General features: G+C 40.7%; 1 protein-coding gene across 5 annotated transcripts in view; it reads right to left on the bottom strand.

The window, feature by feature from the left end:
* Csrnp3 (cysteine and serine rich nuclear protein 3) overlaps window positions 1-16,540 on the bottom strand; it is a 196,010-nt gene that overhangs the window by 75,572 nt on the left and 103,898 nt on the right. For 4 of the 5 annotated variants that reach the window (XM_039104838.2, NM_001271225.1, XM_039104839.2 and 1 more), the window contains one exon: window positions 9,396-9,566. In XM_039104838.2, coding sequence (XP_038960766.1) covers window positions 9,396-9,566 — 171 coding nt within the window. Of the gene's footprint in view, window positions 1-9,395; window positions 9,567-12,152; window positions 12,797-16,540 lie in introns of those variants that run through there. The other variant, XM_039104837.2, reaches the window with a different exon arrangement.

Below are 16,540 nucleotides of genomic sequence, written 5' to 3'. Positions count from 1 at the left end.
CACACCACCGAGGACTTGTTTTCCTAGATGAAGATGAGGAAGGGATGGAATTCTCTTTCATTAAAAATATCACGTCCTGGTGCGGCTGCTTTGCTCTGCACCTGCAGGGTCTCTCCTGGCACTTAGGAAGCCGCCATTTAAATGTGGGTTTGTCTCGAAGCTCCCTGTCTGTTCACGTGGGGACTTGGGCTAATCCAGCAGGCTCAACTGTCTTCACATGTTAATTGTCACGATTAGGTATTGAAACGTATAGCCTTTCACTCCTTTTCGCAATTGTACTTGGCCTTCCCTTGGACCCTTACTCTTTTGTAGAAGTTTTAGAACAAGATGGGCTGCATATATATTTTGTATGTTGTAGAATGTTGTCATACAAAATTTAGAGAACAATATAATAAATATTGGCATCGCTGCTTCTATTTTCATATATGGCGGCGTATATATGAAATATATTTCCTCTACGTTCTTTTTTCTTTTGGTTGGGTTACTGAAAAAATTTCCAAGATACCCATCACTTTTTTACATGGATCCATGATATGAGAACTGCGAACTCCTAGATTTCAGACGGGCTGACAACGGAACTCAAATATGAAGTAAAAGATTATATTCAAAACTTAAAGACCAGGAAAAATGATATAAATAAAAACAAGGATATGGAAAATATAAAAAAAAATCACTAATTTCACAAAAATTTGAAAGATCGATAAAATATATTTTAAAAGGATCATAGTGCAAAAAAAAAAAAAAAACAACAACGTCTGTTCTGTCTGTGTAAGTGACTCAAGATCCGTGTGGCTGGAGTTTGGGGGTGGAGAGAAGCAGGCGTGAGGGCGTGGCCACAGGCCCTATGCAGGGTTTGGAGGCTGCAGGGCTTGAATGATTGCTACGTAGGGAAGAACTGAGGCTGGCACAGCGGGGAGATGAGAGGATCTGAAAGGTTTGCCTAGGAGGAACAGATCAGATGACACTTATGATGTGGCCCTGCACGGTGGTCCAACGAGAGATATATAAATGGGTGGATCTGAAACACATTAATGTAGACTGTGGCTATGGGAAACAAACCAAACTATACATAAAAGAGAACATGGGTTTTGTTTTTTTGTTTTTTTTTCCTTTTTTCGAAATAAATCTTGGCAGCCTGAGATAAAAGGCTAAATCCAGTGTCACTGTTTATTGAAGCTAAATGACGGGTCCCCATCCCGAGTTTCAAACACAAATGAAAACTGAACTAACTGTATTTATGGGGCGGTAGGCGATCTGACTTTGTAATGCCTTCTCCCCAGCTGATTGGAGAGACGGTGAAGGTGAACGCAGCTTGCATTCCCTCAAGTGTGTGATACGGAGAGCTACTGCAGGAACAGCTGCACAGCCCCGGCCTCCAATTAAGCAGCAGCGCCGATGCCTCTGCTCAGGAAAGCTACACGGAAGCAAATGAAACCAGGCAGGAGCATGCTGGGAATACATAATTACCACAGAACCCTTTTTTAAAACACAGCTCACCGCCACGTGCATATTTGAATACGATAGCTAATAAACCAGGCTCTCCATACTTTGCAATGATGCCCATCAAATCGGGAATCACTATTAACTTGTGAGCTCATATGCCCTTCCATTAATCTGCGTGCCACTGTTAGGTCCTAAATAAATACACCATTTTTTTTTTTTACTTTAGATGACTTAGTTCCATTGAAAAATATGGTCATGTGCAATATAAAATCATTTACCAAGTATTTAACGAGAGTTGAATCGGAATCGATAAAAATAGAAAAAAAAATTATGAGTTGTTAAGTTCTTTAAGTATTCAGAATAGCAGTGATGTGAAAAACAGAATAGGGTAAGTGTTGAAACAATGTTAAAGTGACATTGGACTGTACATTTCTTTGCAAAGCAGATTAGGTCCTCTTTGTTTTATACTTCTACCTCCTACCAGTACAGAAGTGAATGCCAGATAGTTAAGGCCTAATCAGTTGTCTATAGACTCATTAAATTATACAAATGTTAAAGTGTTTAATGGGTGCTGGGCAAACAAGGACCTTTTTCCTGCTTTCCCGAGCACACACCCATTCTTAAAAACCACAAGTAAAGCACCCTGCTTAATGATATAAGGACGTGTGATTGAAGACAGATATGAAGAAAGGGTTCAAGATGGTGGGGAGACAAGAAAGATGCTATGTACAAGGGGAGAGCGAATGGAGGAGGAGCTGGGAGAATTATAAACACTGATCTGAGAAAGAAAATTGACCCTGGACATCTAGAAAGATGGTTATGATGCACTAATCATACCCACTTACAGGGGTTGCTGCCAACCAGTTAGTCAACACCAATTGGAAGAAGAGACCATGCCATTGCTCACGCTTTTCAACGGTAGCGGAATGCCAGTGGCCTCCGAGTAAGTGGTCAAAAGGAAGAGCAGGGTGAGACTTGGTGGAGAAAGATTTTATATAAACCTTGTAGCAAATAGAGAGTTTTAAATAGTTTAGAAGACAACAGAAAAGGCACTGCAGCCTGAGTAGGATCCAAGTTGCCACAGGACGTCGTCGCGTGGATAGCTATTTCTAACACATCGTTATTGGTTTCCACAGCCTCTCAGGTGAAGGCGTGTAACACCAGTTGCGAGGCATCAATCAGTAAGCCTTGCAGAATACTCAAGCTAATGTTTGCTAAACAGCTACTCTTTCTTAGGCTGGTCCTCCTCTCATCATTTGCCCTGCTTTTGAACTGCTTGGTTTCTGACAATTAGACCAAGCGACTAATGACTCGGCTGATCTGTGTTATCTAGATGTGTCCCTGACCTGAGGGTGAGCACCATGATGTCAGAGGTGGTACACAGCTGGTTCCAGTCTGTTCGCACAAGTTCGTGCTGGCTGATTATTTTTTTCCAAAGTTATGGGTGGGGCCAAAGTTATGGGGGGGATATCTCTTAATGCTGTGATGTTTATATTTGTTATCTTTATGAAATTTAGGATTCTCTCGGAACCCTGTCTTTTACAGTCAGTATCGCAGAATAAAAAGGAGTTTTTTTTGTTTGTTTGTTTTTTGTTTTCTAGTATCATAAAACACCCATAATGGAAGCATGGGATAGATGGCTACAAGTACCTCTGCAAAACAGAGCTTCCAAAGTAATACCACAACGTGGGGTATCTGTGATATTTACCCCAGTAATACTCACTCCTTAGAGCCTTCACTCACACACGGATGTCTCACAGAGCTTGTGACACAAATTATATAACACTCTTGAAGCTGAATGCGAGCCTTTAGTGTATTTTAACTGCTTAGTAAAGACCGGTTGTACTGCCAAGGGAAGCTTCACACTCACTTTGTACCAACTCTCCACGTTAAACCCTCACAGGAAATGGGAATAATTGAGAAGGAGTAACCGGAGAAATTTTCTGACTCACATGTTTATGCTCTGTGGATTCAGAGAAAAAGGTGGGCCAAGGGAACAGGGAGGGGAAGAGGGAGACAGACATACTCTCTGCTCTTAGGAAAAAATCATACCCACATCTGTGATGATTAATTTCCACTTTTGTTACGGCTGTAATAACTCCGGATTGCACAGCCATGTTGGCATGTTAAAAGAACTCAACTAATATGGGAGCCTTCCGTGACCTGAAAGCACGTTAACTATGTGAAAGACATCCACTACCCGCTCCCATGTGCGGTGTAGAGCGGTCATCCTTTGACCCCTCTGCATTTCGAGTCCTGTATGGTATGCATTTATCTGTCCGCACAGGACTGCAGGAGATGTGTTCCTTTAGGGACCATGTTTCACCACACAGCTTCTCGTTATTTATGCAACGTGCCAAGAACCTTTAGAGGGCAGGGGGAAAATATCATTCCTGTCTTTTCCCTGAAGCTCTGCTTTTGACAGGATGACTGGCTAAAGAGCCACAGGGATTTGGTGAAACAAAGCAGTGCTCAGTCCTATGGAATCTGCAGCTTCTATTCCAAGGAGAGTACCAGCTACGACCTTGGTTGAGCACTGGGAAGTATGCTGGTTGCCTAGCAAAATTTAGAAGTTCAAGGAAAAAGCCATCACATTCTTCCTAATTTACATTTTGAAGCTGTTATTATCATAATGGGGTATGCTACAAATTGAAATGCCTTAACAGGAGGCTGAGAATAGTATGACATTTTGCATTACCGCAGCGGCTGACACATACCAACCAATCTTATTAATTTCTATATCTGCAAAAACAACAAAATGCTGTAATGTACAGTGTGCTTGTGGCTACCCAGCAAAGAGCTCACCCACTCATTTAAATTGGAAGGGTAAAGCCAGGATGATTGAGATTTACATAAGAGTAACCACGGTTTCGGAATCTCGGCGTGAATGGAAATTGCTTCCCATTGCCGCAAAGGTTTAATAGTTTTAAAAATTCCTTATTCTAGACAAGAAGGGCTGCTGTCTTCATTTTTGATTGCAGGAAAGCAAGTTAGGGGGACAGGATTCATTAGTAAATCTTTGAAGGATGATAATCAGAGATTCCCATCAAGGAGATATTGCTAATGAACTGCTATCTAATCTAATTTAAATAGTAATATATATATTTAGAATATATATTCTAAAATGTTGCACATCAATTTCTGGAGTAGCAAATAATTTTAATCATTATTATGCTTTTTTCCTTTGTAGCTCTGGCTGGCCTGGAAGTCTGTGTATGTAGACCAAGCTGGCCTGAAACTCACCAAGATCTAGCTGCCTGTTTCCAAATTGCTTGGATGAAAGGTGCAGGCCCCTGTACTCAGCCTTAAAATACGTTCAAAAAGAAAGAAACAAAAGTTTTAGCTATCACTCGCACACTGGTTGATGTGCTTTCAACTTTTATATTCTAGGCAGAAACGTTGTTATTGATTCTTCATTATTCCCCACAACACATCTCCTTCTGAGGTTCCCCCATGATATGAAAGCAGGGAACAAAACAGACTACTATCTCGAAAGGCCTCTGTAATCAAATTAATATTCCAGTTACCTTTGAATATTAGAATTTGTGGGGTTGGAATAATGGCAGCAGTGAAGAACATTTGCTGCCCTTCCAGATGACCCACCATTGCTTCACAGCACCCACCTGGGGCAGCGCTCTCTCTCTCTCTCTCTCTCTCTCTCTCTCTCTCTCTCTCTCTCTCTCTCCTCCTTCCTCCTCCTCCTCCTCCTTCTCTCTCTCTCTCTCTCACACACACACCCACACACACACAGAGAGAGAGAGAGAGAGAGAGAGAGACAGAGAGACAGAGACAGAGAGACAGAGAGAGACAGAGACAGATACAGAGAGACAGAGAGAGACAGAGAGACAGAGAGACAGAGAGACAGAGAGACAGAGAGACAGACAGAGAGAGACAAAGAGACAGAGACAGAGACAAAGAGACAGAGACAGAGACAGAGACAGAGAGTGAGTGAGAGAGACGGACTTTGGGACTTGGCTGTAATACTGCCCAGCTTGGTTCCTCGTACAATTTCATCCCACGGTTCTCCATACATCAATACAAAGTGATTGATCTTTATTTTTTTGAAACGTATCTCTTGGGAATGCATTAGAACAGTAACAGAAATAAAAATTAGTGGATACAAAAGCCCATCCATCATCCTAATCTTTCAACCCATCAAATTGTTTACAATTCTCAGTCCTTGACCCTGTCTTTGCTTTTGAGCATGTATAGGTCTACCCTGCAGTATAAAGAAGATTCTGTTTTTGCCTCTCTTCGCAGTATCTCACAAGCATTTTACATACGGTGTAATCCTTATAACTATCGTGAAAATGACTTCATTAATGGGTTACTGTAACGTAATGAATCACTCTCCCACTCTGACCTTGCTGCCTCCCCCCTCCACCTTCTCACACTACAATCAAACGCCAACATAATTTTCCATTGCGTTTGATGTTTCTCCTTTCACATAGATTTTCTGAATACAGAACCAGAAATATTTGAATGATTTTTATACTGGCAAGGTACTTCCTGAATTTCACAGCCATTAAGGCAACATGTGTACCTACAATGTATATTGTGGCTTCTCCCAGATACTTAGTATCACTATTTTCTATTAGCTGGAGGAATACTAACTTCATAGTGGTGAAATCTTTATGGTTTCATTTTAATAACATATATATAAGTATTTTAATCTATTTGTTATTACTATGATTATTAAACACTTTACTGTATGAGGTAATTGTGTTTTCTACTATGGATTGATTATCTTTGTGGCATGCCTTAGCTTGCATCTCAAAGAAGTGTGTGAGGGCGGAGCAGGGTGTGTCTCAGTGGGTAGAGTGCTTGCCTGGCATACACAGAGCCCTGGGTTCACTCTCTAACATAACATGCACAGGGCATGGAGACAGAATCACAGCCCTTGGAAGGTAAATGCAGGAGGACCAGGAGTTCAAGGCCATTTCCTTCTGCTACATGACAAATTGGAGGCTAGCCTCAAATACTTCAGAATCTGTCTCAAAAATACGTATTTATAGATGTGCTTTTAAACTCTAGAGGATAATCTTAGACCTTATTAAATACATATTTCTAATATAAATTGCTTCCTTTTTGCTTGGATAGTTTATAGCAGATAAGTGTGTTATTTTAATATCATTAAATATGTTAAATGTTTCCCAATGTGAATTTTTCCTAATCCTTCAAAGCACTCAACAGTCTTGCCAAATGTCTTATAGTATGCAAATTCATTATTCCTGCATTTTTTAAATTTTTTATTTAATTAATATAGAATACACTTTGTTATGTCAGAACGAAGTTAAACTGTTTCATTTTAAAAATTATTAATTGCATGGATGTTTATTAAAATCCACTATTAAAATCCCTCTTTTTGCATTTGATAACATTCATTTTTTTTTTTTTGGTTCTTTTTTTTTCGGAGCTGGGGACCGAACCCAGGGCCTTGCGCTTCCTAGGCAAGCGCTCTACCACTGAGCTAAATCCCCAACTCCTTGATAACATTCATTTTTGTATTAATCTCTAGCACACAGAAGACCAGAATTTCGTATACTTTACTAGGTCAAGCACTATAGGCAGAAAAACAATAATATTGTTTTGAATGATAATTCCATATCTGAAACGAGTGTTCAATGTTATGCCTTCTTTTTAATATCCTACTATAACTAACTTATTTGTGAAGATATATACACATGTGTGTGTATATATACATATATAAATACACTTATGCATACATATATACACGTATAATTTCACTTCTTTTGTTTTGATTTGTTTGTGTTGTTTTGTTTCAAGACAGGGTTTCTCTGCATATCACTGGCTGTCCTGGAACTCACTCTGTAGACCAGGCTAGCCTTAAACTCATTCGTCTCTGCCTTCGGATGCTGGGATTAAAGGTATGCACCACCACCCAGCTCATTCCATCTCTTATAAAGACCTCCCTGATGGATTTTCTGGAATTGAACACTATTATTATAAATTAATCCAGAGAACACAGTAACTTCACCTATCTTTATATACACAGATATAGTCTGTCTCTTTATCAAATCTTTCGTGACTCACAATCAATACTATTTTAAAGGTGATATCTGCAATATTGTACGATGAAGGAGCTGAGATAATGGAAAGACTAAAACTATGCCTTGAGACAGGCGCAAACAGCTAATCGCCAGTCTGGGACCAGTGGTTCTCAAACTGTGGGTCACGACCACTCTGGCAAACCTCTAAGCTGTAAATATATTTGCATTATGATTCCTAACAGCAGCAAAACCCGCAGTTATGAAGTAGCAATAAAATAATTTTACGGTCGGGGTCACCACAACATGAACAGCTGTATTAAAGAGTCGGTCGCAGCGTTAGGAAAGTTGAGAACTACTTAAGACTCTCGGTAACATTAGCAAGTACGTAGTAAAGGTTACGTAACATCACGATCCCTAATTCAGCACGTGCATTAGATAATGACACTTTACTGAGCCCTTTCATGTGGATCACCTCCCTTGCTGTGCTTGACAGAGATGCTGCTTGCTACCCTTAACACTAGCATAAAACCGAAAATGTCCCATCTTTCAAATCAAAAGCACGAGCTCATCTCCTAACATCATGCTATGCACAAAGCACCCGCTCAGTTGCAGTACAGATCACAGCAACACTGTCCTCGCATTGTGTCTGTTAGTTTGTTACTGTAGCAGTTGTAATGGTCACTCCTTCTCTTCCACATGTCTCAGATTGCTCAAAGAAATACCTCCACCTCAGGCTCCTGAAAAAGTCTGAATCACTGGGATTTTAAAAAAGGAGGTTGTCATAGTTCCAAAACCAGGACATGTTTGAGATATAATACATTAAGCAAATCAGCTAACAAAACAAACTAGGCTGGCAAGATGGCTTAGTGGGTAAAAGTGTAAACTTCCAAGCGTGGGAACACGAACCCTGGAACCCACAACGGTAGAAGATGAGAACCAATTCCCCCAAGTTGCCCTCTGACCCCCAACATGTGCACCACTTCATACACACCCTGCCCCTCCTTGCTACACACAAAATGAATGAAGAAGTGCAACAGTTAAAAAGCCCGGCTTAAGAAATCAAGAGGCCCATAAATTTGACAGAGATCAAGGAAAGGTTCCTGGCAGAGTTTGGAGGAGAGAAAGAAAAATGGAAATGGTGTAATCACATAACAATATCAAAAAAAAAACAATTTTAAAAAGCCCAGGTATCTATCATGGTATTGTGACATTCAAATCTCCCTGCTTTAGAAATGTAAGCTCCTAGCTTACATAGCTATTCCACGTCCGTTGCTTGGGCTTGGGTTGCATGATCACAAGAAAATTTCACATCCATTCGTTAAACCTCACATTACTGTCCCTGGTAGGAATGACTATTGTGACAAGGTGGTTGAGAAAGAGATTGAAGACGCACACATTCTTAGTTTTCTTTTGGTGGACTTTGTAAGTCAAAGAAATAACTCTTGAGGGGCCACCCCTAGGGGGAGAGCTTGGCCCTCCTGCTCTGGCCTCAGTGATCAAAATGTTTCTTACCACTGCCAACCCTTTCCACTAGCAAATGCAGACTTTCATTTTTTTCCCCTAGATCATGTCGGTTATGGGAAGACACACTGTCTTCCTAACTCCAGTTTATTCCTTTTTCCATACATCTCATCTACGTCCAGTGTGCTTTATGCTTCCTTGAAGAGTCAGAAGAACAAAATGCCTACTTTCATAGACTCAGTGGGCTAACTAGACCGAATCAAGCACTGCCAGTTGTTTCAATAACGGGACCCACCGAGGTGCCTCGAAACGACTTCGTTTTCGCTCGATCTTTCTATTTGACTGATTGCAAAAATTTAAAAACACACTTCTAGCCATAAAGGTAAAAATGAAAATGACCAAATGCTACGCAACGATGATTACCATCCCCCTTACGGGACCTGAGAGTCCGCCCGCTCCCTGGGTGGTTCCAGTACTCACGGGTGAAGTGATTGGAGGTAGATGGATTGACGCTATCCCCGCTGTCAGCACTTTCGCTGCTGGAGACTTCGTCATCCGATTCCCGAGCAGAGGAGCAGGGCGAGGAGGCTTCCACATCTTCGAACTTCCTCTTTAAAATTCCACTCATAGCTGCGGCGCTGTCACATGTACCTGGAGTGGGAAAGAGCAACCGAGAATTGAAATCTGACTGTCGACGGTGTGGCCAACATTTGCAGTTGGCTTCCTGAGGCTTCAAACCTGTGAGCTGGGCTGTAGCTGCCCCCTTGAAGGAATCGCAAAGCAGATTCATTGTTCTACTTCAAGTTAGCAAAAAAGACAAACCCAAAACCAAAAAAACAGGCTGAAAATTAACAGAAGTCCTTGACACTTCAGTTAGATCAGCATTTCTGGGGGTTCTCCAATGTCTTTAAGAAATAATTCAGGTTAACGCAGTACCATTAGTCTTTTTTGTTGACAAAATAAGAAAATCCATTTGAGCCCATGAAATTCTATGAAGAACAAAATACAAATGGCACACACACCCCTCCATCTGAAATGATTACTGCGCTGTGCAAAAGCCATCTAGAAGAAATACTGCAAGTGGGATGTAAAAAATTTTATATTTAGAAATTTTCAAATTCAAGGAACCTAGTTAGCAAAGCATAATGAAGCGCATGAAATCAGTTCTGAAGTTTAGGTGGTTTCCATTTTTATACTACTACAAGATGAACTTTGTCCTCATGCTACCTGGCTGTTGATGCTGCTGCTATCTTTCCAGAAATTTCCTACGGCTATTGGGGATTGCACTAACTGAGTGGACAGAGGGAGTGACAAGTGGGCTTGTTTCCTTCTAAGCCATTTGTTTTGATGAATGAGTTTTCCCTGAGTGCCTGCCTACCCCTCATTAGACCTATTTTACTGCAACAACCAGCTAAATGATACCAACTTTCTTCTCACTATAATGATATTGTGGTGGTTTGAATACGCTTGGCCCAGGACGTGGCACCATTTGCAAGTGTGGCCTTGTTGGGAGTAGGTGTGTCACTGTGGACATGAGCTTGAAGACTTTCATCCAAGATGCCTGAGAGCCAGTCTTCTCCTTTTTTGCCTTCAGAACAGGATCCATGCCTGCCTAGATTCTGCCATGCTCCTGCCTTGATGATTATGGACTGGACCTCTGAACCTTGAAGCCATCCCCAATTGAATGTTCTCCCTTATAAGAGTTGCCTTAGTCATGGTATCTCTTCACAGCAATCAAGCTCTTAAGACGGATATTTTAGTGAATAAACTCCACATAAAATAGCTCAGGTAATTTCCACACCAGCTCACTTTGCGAAATTAAGTTAACTTAGCTGAAGTTATCGCGGGCTGATTCTATGCATTCCACCACATTCGTGCCAGTTAATTTGAACTCTCATTGTAAGTTCTCCCTGCCAGAGCACAGCTGTCAGTCCAGGAGATCAAGAGGGAACCAGTCCCTTAAAACTATTCCAAAACCACTCAGTTATAGGACATCAGAACTTCTCTCAGAAATAGCTAAAGAGCAACCCTTGCCTGTGCAGATCACAGAGTAAGCAGCCTGCTCAGATCCCCTGGGCTCAGCCGGCTCTCTCCAGTCTGATTTGGGAGTTCTCAAAGCATACTGCCTGAACCAGTAGCAACAAACGTATCGAGAGAGAGAGAGGGGGGTGGGGCTTAGAAATGCATCATTTCAGTTTCTAAGCCAGATCTACCAAGTCAGAAAGATCCAGGGATTAGAGTCTTTTGTGAAGCACCAAACAGGTATCTCTGATACATTCCCAAACAGGGAAACCCTTGCCAACTTTCAGTTTCAATTCCAGAACCTTCCACCTTGGAGTATACACTGTTGGACACAACCCAATGCTCGTTTTCTAGTCAATACTCTGGGTACCTCTGGTATGACTTAGAAAAAAAAAATCAAACATAATATTCCATGTATCGTGTCTTTGTTCTTAGTTTCAACTCATTCCTTCTAGGCATGGGTTGAGTAGCTGATATATTTTTGTTTTACACATTAAGTGGTATAGTGGAAGAGTTAAAAACAAGTTATCTTCTGTCACAGTGCTAGGGTCCCTCCTGAAGGGCTTCAACAAATAGCAAAATATCCCCCAAATTATGTCACACTTCTATTTTATTAACATCCATCTTCTGCTTTATTGTCTTAACTATGACGATAGACCACAGGCTCAGGAAAGTTTATCACTATAGGTTCTCCAGAGAATAAAATCTCTGTTCTGCTCTCATTCTACCAGTATTCAGATTAGCTTATTATTTTCTTCATTTTAAAGGGTGTGAAATGCATAAAATGTTCATGCATATCGGAGCCAGCAAAGAGAAGAAAAAAGATATTTTAAGAGGAGTCTTGAAATAAAAGTAGGACAGGATATAAATTTTAAAGTGATTTCACTTCAAGCAAGATGCAAAGTAACTCATGAGGGAGAGACTCCAAGATGCAAAATAATACAAGATGGATACCTTCGGTCAAGACATACATTTCTATAACAAGACATTGCCATGGAAGCCATTAAAGCATTGCTCTTTACTCTCCCCTGCCCCCAAATCCCCTAGCTTCCTTAAGCAGAGTGTATTTCTCAAGGAAGAGGAACTGAAAATCTATCAACCAGGAGCTAAGCCCAAACATCATGTATCAGGTAGGTGGATACCTGGGGCTCCTGTCTCCCTCTCTTAATTCCTTCAAGGAGGAATTGTTGATCCAATGAAAATTGAAATCTTTACCTTTCTTCGTTAGTTCATCTGGGACAAGAACCACATTGATGGAGTTAAAGGTTGAATGAGATTTCTGTCTAGATCTTGAGGATCGAGAGAGCCTCAGCTGGACAATACACAGAGGGTGTTGCTTCATGGAGCAGTGCAGGCACCACACAGACTTGTGGAACTGGTTGAGAGACCAGCTTTCCTGTGCAACAGTGAAAAGCAAGACATCTGTCTTACCTCACTATATGCATATATCGAAGTATGCTAACGAGATATGAAGGACACATGGTCCTCTGCCTTTTGATATATAAGCTCTCACATACTCAATACTGGAGTGGCAAAGAGATATGCAGTCATCTTTTCTATCATCTTCCTCACCTTATTGGGAAAGGAAAAAGTGCAAGGATTTAGGGAGATGTTATTATTACAACGAATTATCTGCCAGGTGGGCATCTCAGAGCAATATGTGACTGTATACAGATCAGGTGTGAAGGATGAATGTCCACCCTACACTATCCTTGATCCCTGAACAGCACACACTATGTTTTCTTTAAAAGATGAGACACAAAGTGGATAGTTAACAAAAAGAAATGTGAGCACTTCAATTAGGCTTTATACAGAATGAAAGCCCAAAGTACAGTTGTTGGGCAGGCATTGGCTTATTTGAATACAAGAAGGTAGAGCACTAAGCCTAGAGGTAGCCATCTTTCCCCAGCTTTTCTCACTGCCCAGTTCAGGAAACATGCTACTCACACGCTCCATCACCGAACGTGTACAAAAGCCTCATCATTCCCCACTCCCATCCACTATTTGCTTTTGATATTTTCCCAGTCTCGGGGAGAATGAGAAATTCAAAATAGAAAAACTATCACACCAGTCTGTAGTTTAAAACTCCAAAGTGACTTCAAGTCTTCTTAGAAATTCAAATCCCCCAGTGCCTTCAAAAAACCCCTCAACAATCTAGCTTGACCAGGTCATTAACTCTGAGCCTCTGACTTTGCCGATACTCCCCACTGGATGGTTCAGTGTCTTAAACTTGGTAGTTCTCTGTCCTCTAAACTATTTTGGATAACTGTCCTTTTAATTACTTTTTCATCTCTTTCTATACATTTACTACTGTCTACATCTATAGTGGGTATTTGTGTATTTCCACATTTGTTTCTTACTGTCATACCCTCTGATAACAGACAACAAGGAGGTTCGTCTTTGTTTTCTTTACTGGTGTTCTATGGTATCTTCTATGTAACAGTGGACTCATGTTCAGACTCCGAATGAAACCCAGTGACTTCTAAGCCTTAGTTACTGGGTCATGCCCATTTGCCTCAAGGACTGAAAGCTCCAGGAAGGAGCACAAATGTTCACATGACTCATTGTTCCATGCCATCTGACATGTTTGATTAAATGACTATCAAAATTCGATGAAACTGACATCAAATCCCCCCCACCCCATGTAAGAGCGACACATAAGGCAAATATAAGCAGAACATGAACAAGTCTGAAAACTCCTGGACTGGTTCACACACTGTAAGATGAGACGCAGAAAACCAAAATGGAAGACAGAGGGAGACCAGAGCATTAAGTAGTTGATATTTTTGCTTGGCTTTCCTGTTGCCGTCCATGACTAGCAATGTGTTTACAGGTCTCACAGCTTCAATTCAGTGTTCTCAAAACTGATTTTTGGACTCTCCTGGATCAAGTATCTTGCCTGCTGGTCAGACCATTTCTTGATCAACTGGCTACTCCAGAGAATCTCACTCTGGGCTTGTGGAACTCATGTCTACTTCAAAGCCAGTGTCCTCTGCTGTTTGATAAAGGTTCATCTTATTTCTTTTCATTTATCAACAAAATCCTGGAACTTACTTAACTGGATTCTTAGCCTAGGATTCCATTCTGTTTTTCTTCACCTTCTTATTTTTGACACAAGGTCTCACTAGATAGCTCTGGCTGACCTGATGCGGTTAGATCAAGCTGGCTCGGAACTTGCAAATTCATCTGCCCTTGCCTCCCAAGTGATGCAGTTAACATGACATGCTAACACTTTCAGCAACAACCCCTTATTTTGTTGCCAAATACTTTATGTTAAAGCACCAACAACCATGCTTGCTAGCATGCTGTTCTTAAGTGTGATGGTTTGAATATGCTTGGCCCATGGGAAGTGGCACTATTAGGAGCTGTGGCCTTCTTTGAAGAAGTGTGTCACTTTAGCAGTGGGCTTTTAGATCCTATGCTCAGTCCTCTGCCCAGTGTGGACGAGGGTTTCTCCTAAGTCCTTTCTGATCAAGATGCAGAACTCTCAACTCCTTCTCCAGCACCATGTCTGCCTGGATGCTGCCATACGTCCTGCCATGATGATAATGGACTGAACCCCTGAAACTGTAAGCCAACCCCAATTAAATTTTCGTTTATAAGAGTTGCCTTGGTCATAGTATCTCTTCACTACACTGGAAACCCAAACTAAGAGAGAACTTGGTATCAGGGACCATTATTGCTGTGATAGGCCTGATCTTGTATCAGCTATTAATTTCATATTTTATTAGACATAAGCGTTGCTCAGACATCTCTGAATACATGGATGAAAACACACTCTGAGATAATGAGGATGAATAAAATGCTATTTCCTCTAATATATTTCTGACTTACCTAAGAGAGCAGGAGAGGATGTACCTTAGGAATATGCCTTAAGAATAAATAAATAGTCCCCATTCAAATGAGGATCAGGTTATGTGATCTGCAAATGCGCCACTATAAAATTTAAAATTGCCAGATTGAGTACATGAAAATGTGCTTCACCCAGTTTTATTTGAATTTCAGAAAAAAAAATAAAAGAAATGGATGACATTTCAAACATACTTATGCCTGAATTATTTTTTGCTTATATGAAATTCAACTTAACCGAACAGTCTGCATTTTAATCTGACAATCCTAATTGCTCCTGATAAGGAAGTAAGCTTAATGTGTAATCAACAACAACAACAAAAAAAATCAACACAGGAAACATGAGCAATACCAGATTAAAAATCCGTCTGAGGAAAGAAAGTCAGCTCACGAGGATGAATCACAAATTCACTGAGAGGTTAAGTGGGACTGGTCAGTCAAGGGCAGTCCTGCTGGTCAATGAAGAAGGAGGAAGCCTGTCAGTGACACTGGCCTCACAACTGTTTCTTAATAGCAGTGGTTCTCAACCTCATTAATACTGTGACCTTGTAATATAGTTCCTCATGTCATGGTGACCTCCAACTATGAATGTATTTTGTTGTTATTTCATAATTGCAACTTTGCCATTTTTATGAATCATAATGTAAATAGCTGATGTGTAGGATATCTGATTTGTCAACCCTGAGAAAAGGTTATTTGACCCCCAAGCAGGTGAGACTCACAGGTTGAAAAACATTGCTTTATGGTGTGAGGTCTCTCTCCAAGACAGAGAGGCAGTGTACCAGGAACAACAGGTTCATTTCATCTAGTCAGTCTTTATTCCATGAAACTGTTAGGCACATGGTTAATATTTAGGGAACATTTGCCCAGAAACAATAGCAGACATCTAGAAATTCCTGGTTCATGTTTACTTGGGGAAGTGGATTAACCTCTGTACTAAAAGTTTTGTAAACAATTTAAATGGGAGAGTAATGTTATGATTGCTAAGATTAATAAAGAAATCCTCTTTCTTTTTTATGCAGCAGTATTGGGAGAGCCAGCATAACACCTGCTCTACAGTGTGTAAATGGGGGCACTTGAGGGGCATGTCAGGACTTGTCAAAGAACAAAACAATCTCTTTTTTTTTTTTGCATTCTTTTAACAAATTCCTCGACGAGTTCAAAATGCTTAGACACTTTACAACCAAGTTTTCTTTCAATGAACTTGATCATGTGAGGATGCTTGCTTTATTAAATTCATTGGTCCAGAAAACACCAGGGTCTGGATGAAGTCTTATGGACAAAGAGATTTCTGTTCTCTGACTTGACCCAGGATGGGAGGTGATTTTAAGATTTCTTCTGGTTGCCTCACCCAGTTCAAAGAATGAGGCTAGAGCCACTGCAGATCAAGGACTAACATACACACTGGAGAAACCCTCCTTTGTGAGAGAAGGTGGGTCAAGCAGTGTAAGCAGTCAAATGGACCACAAGACGTATCAGCAGCTGACCTTTCACTGAACCCCAGTTCTTGGTCACCCAATTGACAGTGGGTGGGTTTGATGTAACATTAAAGAAAGGAGAACTTGGCTAAAGGGTTCATGTTTTATGTTACCTTTCTTTATTCTTTGGGGTAATCAATTTATTTAATCAAATGTTCCTAAATATGTGGATAACTTTTTAACTGCAAATTTGTATGACATCCTTTTCACACCTAATTTTTTAAACTGTGTTTAATTTCTGATTGATTTCTGATATTCCACCCTGACATGATCATA

This window comes from Rattus norvegicus, chromosome 3 (genome assembly GCF_036323735.1).
Source record: "Rattus norvegicus strain BN/NHsdMcwi chromosome 3, GRCr8, whole genome shotgun sequence".
Lineage (NCBI taxonomy): Eukaryota > Metazoa > Chordata > Mammalia > Rodentia > Muridae > Rattus > Rattus norvegicus.
Note: the sequence above shows the minus strand (reverse complement) of the source record. Positions and strands in the feature narration are given on the sequence as shown.